This window comes from Homarus americanus, unplaced genomic scaffold (genome assembly GCF_018991925.1).
Source record: "Homarus americanus isolate GMGI-L3 unplaced genomic scaffold, GMGI_Hamer_2.0 scaffold34360, whole genome shotgun sequence".
In the NCBI taxonomy this organism is placed as follows: Eukaryota; Metazoa; Arthropoda; class Malacostraca; order Decapoda; family Nephropidae; genus Homarus; species Homarus americanus.
Window position 1 is genome coordinate 5,720,078 of NW_024739403.1, and position 6,335 is coordinate 5,726,412.

Here is a 6,335-nt window from a genome sequence, read left to right on the forward strand (position 1 = left end):
TTAATTTGTGTGCCATGTTTAGTACTAGAGTATATTATTATAATCATTAAGATGTGTATTAGTATTGTACTGAACACTTAATGTTGCTTGTCTTTGCTTTCATATTTTTTCCCAACATACAGAGTCCTGTGTTATATAGTGTGCAACATTTAGCATGGTAATACCATTACCTAGAGTTAATTGTGCTGGAATGTTTTTTAGGGACCAAAATAGGACACCCTTAGGTAGGGCAGCATAGCATGGTGTGTAGAGTAACTGATTTTTTCTATAAATTGTTGAAGAAGCATCTAATGAGTGGAAACACAAGAACTATTTTCCCCAACAATCTTTTGTCAAGAAGCATTAGTACTTGGTATGAATGCCTCAACAGGGAGCTGGAATTGAAATACTGTACTGTATTTGAAATAAGGTATAAATTCAAGAGATATAGTATCACTCTATAAGCAGGCAAAACAAAAACAAAAAACATTAAGTGCATTAATAGTGTTGGGTGTTGGTTATTTAGCTTGTAAACATATAAAAAACAAACAAATTATGAATATGATTTTTTGATGATGGCTGGTCTGTAGAATTTGTAGCAGATTTGTGACTCGGGTAGTTCACACCAGTAACAAGAAAGTCACATATTACCTTGGCCACTGGATATATACTATAGGGCGACTGCTGGATTTGCAGTCTTTTTTAGAAGCCTTTTGAGAAACTCCAGTTTCATAGCATGGTGAAAGGTGTATGCTCAGAAACTGGCTCCATTGGGATATAGTATATCTTTTTTTAATTGTATCATGTAGCAGGCCTTGAGATTATTTTTCAATAAGATCATGATAAGATGTGAGTACAGTACTGTATGTGAAAAAGCATTGGAAAGATTTTTTCCAAGAATTAGCTTATACAGTACTTTACACAGATATAGTAAATGGCAACTTTGTGTTATCGGTGTACAACAGCCCTTCCTTGCCTTATAACTCTAAATATTGAAGAATTGATTAGAAGTTCTCTGTAGAGCTGCATGAATTTTGAATAAAGAGAATATTTTTTATACATGATGTATAAACATTCCTCAGCATGTTTGATTATTGCTTGTGAGTAAATATGGAGAATTAATAAGAGGTTATGAAAGATGAAGTCACACAGATATAAAGGACTGATTAATCCCTTAATGACTCTGTTAAGAGTTATACAAGCTACAGTATGTACAAGTTGTGCCCCACTATTATACATTACTGTATTTACAGTAGTGTTTAATGAGATAATCACAATAAATGTTTTTATTCACTTGTAAACTGAATAGCAATTCCTGAGATTGGTAATATGAATTGGGGTAAGACTATATACCTTTTTTCTCGCAGCTGGCTCCAGGTGACATCATATGGGAGGTCAATGGGCAAGAGGTTATCACCTTCACCACAAAGGAAGGTCAGTCCAATATACTGTGCCAGTGACTAGATCATTAGTGTCCTTACAAATAATGGCCCAAAAGTAGACATTTCACAATCACATTTTAGCCAAATTTTCCAAAGAGGGTTTGAGACATTGGCATAATATGGTCAGATAATGTCAAAATTAGTTTTGTATTTGTAGGGATGAAGATCTGAGTTAGGCATCCAGCTGTTGTAGTACTTTAATGTGGATGTTAGGTCATTTAAGTACCTGGGAATTAAGATCAAGGACTGTAACTGAGGTTGGTGTAATTAAAAAGCAATGTTCTGCTTTATATATATATACCGGTGTATATATATATATATATATACCGGTGTATATATATATATATATATACCGGTGTATATATATATATATATATATATATATATATATATATATATATATATATATATATATATATATATATATATATATATATATATATATATATATATATATATATATATATATATATATATATATATATATATATATATATATATATATATATATATATATATATATATATATATATATATATATATATATATATATATATATATATATATATACACACATACATACAGTATTACCCCGCCTAACGCGGTTTCACTTAACGCGTTTTATCATATACGCGGTGCCTCGCCAGAGCTGAACTTTCACTTAACGCGGTGAGTGTCCAGCTCGAGACGCTATTTTTGGATTTTGCCCACGCGCCGCCCGCCTCTCCCTCCTCCTCCCTCCGCTTGGGCAAGCCGCGCGGTAAGGTTGCGCAGTGTGTGTCTTTGTTGCGTTATCACTGACGTCATATGACGTATCGGACTGTGATTGGCCATGCATCCCTACCCCCCTCTGCTGCTAGCTGTAATTGGCTTAAAGTATTATGACGTGACCACCCCGGGGAGGGAGGGAGGGAGGGAGGAGAGACGATGCTTGACCTAGCTGCGGCAGTTTCATCCCTCAAGGCCACACCGTGTAAACGCGCATCCATTGTTCCGTAAAATGGCTTCCGCCAGACCACCACCGCCCCCAGAGAGAGACCTTTCCTTACCTGGACCCAGCGGCACTAAGCCAAAGAAGATACGACGTTCATTAAGCTACGAGGTGAAGTACCAAATTGTTCAAGATTTGGAGAAAGGAAGACGGCAAGTTGATCTCGCGCGCCAGCATGGCGTCAACGAATCTACGATTCGCACGATCAAGAAGGATGCAGCCAAGATCAAAGAGCACATGAAAATCACAAAGTCTGCAGGTGCTTCATCTATCAGGTATTGCCAGAACAGGGTGCTGGCAAAAGTGGAAAATTTGCTGGTGAGTTATTTGATTCGTCAGGCGCGACGCAACATGGCGGTGGACACGCGCTCAGTGCAGGAGTACGCACGTGAGCTATACGCAGCAGTGTCACGTAAACTGGGAATTGCTGAGCCCAAACCCTTCAATGCTTCCTCTGGTTGGCTGCATAGGTTTAAGAAGAGGAACAAGATCACCAACATCAACATTGGTGGTGAGGAAGCGAGTGCTGACCGTGTGGCGGCTAGAGATTTTCCTCCGTTTTTACGTGAGATTATGGAGGAAGGACAGTACAGTGACGACCAGGTGTTTAACATGGACGAATCTGGTCTTTTCTGGAAAAAGTTACCTTCCAAGACCTTCGTTGTCCAGTCTGCCAGCAAGGTAAGGGGTCGGAAGTTGCAGAAGGAACGCATCACCGTCCTGTTTACCACCAATGCCTCCAGTACCTGTAAACCAAAGTTATCGGTGATTCACACAGCCCGCAAGCCGCACGCCTACAAGAATATGGACATGAACAAGCTTAATGTCCACTGGCTAACCGCACGTAAGGCGTGGATGTCCTCTTCTCTGTCCCTCTTCTGGTTTGACAACTGTTTTGTTCCCGACGTGAAGAAATTCTGCGAGCAACAGAATGTTTCATTCAATATTTTGTTGCTCCTTGACAACGCACCTGGACACTCGCCCCTACTTATGGATCGTCACCCCAACGTAAAAGTGGTCTTCCTTCCTCCCAACACTCCGTCATTAATCCAGCCCATGGACCAGGAGTTGATCTGCAATGTGAAAGCTGCGTACTCTGCAAAGAAGTTCAAGCTCCTGAACGACTCTACCAACACCAAGGATGAGTTGCGTAAGCTGGGTGACACCGACAGCGAGAGCAAAAGCGACGAGGACAAGGAACAAGAGGCGGTGACTCAAGAACTTCTCGTCAAACAATTTTGGAAGAAGTTTAACGTTAAACAAGCTGTAGACTTCTTGGTGGAGGCATGGGATCTGCTGACTATTGCTACGATTCGTCACGCATGGAAACATGTGTTGCATGGCATACCAGGTGAGAGGAGGAGTGAACCTGTGACTGGTCAGGTTCAGACTGTTGCAGTAGCAGTGGACCTTGCCAGAGAAGCTGCGCTCAATATTACAGCTGAAGGCTTCTCCGAGACCACCAATGAAGACATCCTGGAGGTGATCAAAGATCCTGAAGTGACTGCCGACGAGATGTTGGAAGAAGAACACGCCAGTGAAGAGGAGGAAGAAGGTGCGTCATTCTCCGAAGAACCTAGTTTAAGTCATAGTGATATTAAGTGTGTCATAGAGTTTACAGAAAAAATTAAGTCCGTCCTTTCCCGCGACAATGACGATGAACGCTATGAAGTCTTCCATACCCGACTGGTGCAGGCTATGGAGCCGTACATCACGGTGTATCATGACAACATCAAAGCCAGCCGTCAGCAAAGCATAACCGAGTTCTTCGCCCGCAACCCACCACAGCCAGCCCAAGCCAGTGATAGTGAAAGTGAAGTTGACTTTGAGGGATTTGTCAGGGAAGCCCTGACAACTGTAAGTGACAGTGATGCTGATTCACCTAGTAATGGTGATTCACCTGAGGGCCAGTAATCTGCCCTCTGCCTCGGAACCAGCCTCCATCCCCGTATGCCGACCCATCTCTTCTACTACCGTAAGTGTTCCACAAAATTTTTCGTTTTTTAACCTATTCTTTATTTTTCCTATGTTAACCTTTATCTTTCCTAACCTAACCTCTTCTATATTACTTGTTTTTTCATACCATCATAAAGTTATGTGTCGTCAAAAAGTGGAGTTTGGGGGTCGGGCTGGGTTCTATTGGAATTAATCCCATATGTTCTGTTGTTCACTTAACGACGGATTTCACTTAGCGCGGGACCCTCTGGGTTCAATTGACCGCGTTAAGTGGGGTACAACTGTATATATATATATATACATATATATATATATATATATATATATATATATATATATATATATATATATATATATATATATATATATATATATATATATATATATATATATATATATATACTTCTGGCAGTTAAAGTAACCCACAGAATTACACATGAGAGGAAAGTGAGAAGCCTTGTCAAAAGTGAATAACAACATATGGGATTGAGTGAATAGAGACGAACCCATTTAAACACAATTAATAATTAAGAAATATCAATAATAATAGGTTTTTTAACACACATTGTAGTAGAAAAGATGGCTGGGCACACGGGGATGGGCGGTTGGTTCCGAGGCAGAGGGCAGATTATTGGCCCTCACCTGTATCACTTGTATCAATTGTATCACTATCCACCACAGAGGCTTGCAGGGCCTCTTTGTCAAACCCCTCAAAGTTCATATAAGTCCATATCCTCACTATAATTATCACTATCACTGACTTGGGCTGGCTGTAGTGGGTGGCGGGTGAAGAACTGGTAATGTTTTGATGACTGGGCGACCTTGTGCGCACCATGTTCGCGCCGCTTACACAACATGGCGGATGGCGGGAGGTTTGGATCCAAAAATGGCCCGGCTTGCCAGCCGCACTCCGCGTAAAGGGGTACACGCACCGCGGAATGTGAGCATCCTGGGTTCCGGCAGGGCACCTCGTAAACGTGGAAACGCGGAATGTGGGACCGCGTAAAGTGAGGGTTGACTGTATATATATATAATGTGCAAGTAAATCACTGTAGGTGTGCGTGATCCAGGTATATGCTTATAACCACAAGGAAAGAAGAAAACACGAAGTACCCAAGCGCTTTCATGTACAGTTGTACCCCACTTAACGCGGTCAATAGAACCCAGAGGGTCCCGTGTTAAGTGAAATCCGCGTGAAGTGAACAACAGAACATATGGGATTAATTCCAATAGAAACCGGCCCGACCCCCAAACTCCACTTTTTGAAGGCACATACCTATGTTGTAGTAAAAATAACATCTTAATTTTATGATGGTACATGCACACAATTAATACTTAAGAGAAATAGAGAAATACAGTCGCCAAGTTAATGTCCATTCAAATAATGGACTCAACTCCCTCCCCCTCTTCTCACACTACACTGCTGGCTCTTCCCTCTGAGAAATTTTTGGGGGAAAACCACTAAATTTTAATAAATAATACCTCAAACTAAAGTTAGGATAATGCAATTGACATTGCTGGATTCCTTGTAAGACCAGGAATATTTTGAATATAAATGTCATATATTTTGCACAAAAGATAACATAGTTACCTAGAGAAAAAATTTTATCTAAAATTTGTATGTTTAATGAAAAATATATGATGTTTATATTCAAAATGATCATCAAATTATAAGAATTCCAGCAATGTAAATTATATTCTGACCGGGTAATTTGTATGAATTTTATGAGCTAAAACAAATATCTTCAGTTAATAAAAAAAAAAATAATCTTCACGACACTATCTGTCAATCAAAGTACCCCACCTTGCCTCCCCCCTCTTCCAACCGCGCGGTCAGTCCCAACCCTCCCCCCCACCCCCCACCAATCCTCCCTTCCAGGGTTTTTAACATTTAGTATTAAATAATACCTCAGATTAAAGTTAGGATAATATAATTGACATTGCTGGATTTCTTGTAAGACCAGGAA

General features: G+C 40.2%; 1 protein-coding gene across 4 annotated transcripts in view; it reads left to right on the plus strand.

Moving 5' to 3' along the window:
• LOC121874566 (PH and SEC7 domain-containing protein-like) overlaps nt 1-6,335 on the plus strand; it is an 84,410-nt gene that overhangs the window by 18,338 nt on the left and 59,737 nt on the right. For all 4 annotated transcript variants that reach the window (XM_042378760.1, XM_042378763.1, XM_042378761.1 and 1 more), the window contains exon 2: nt 1,347-1,413. In XM_042378760.1, the coding sequence (XP_042234694.1) occupies nt 1,347-1,413 (67 nt within the window). The remainder of the gene's footprint in view (nt 1-1,346; nt 1,414-6,335) is intronic.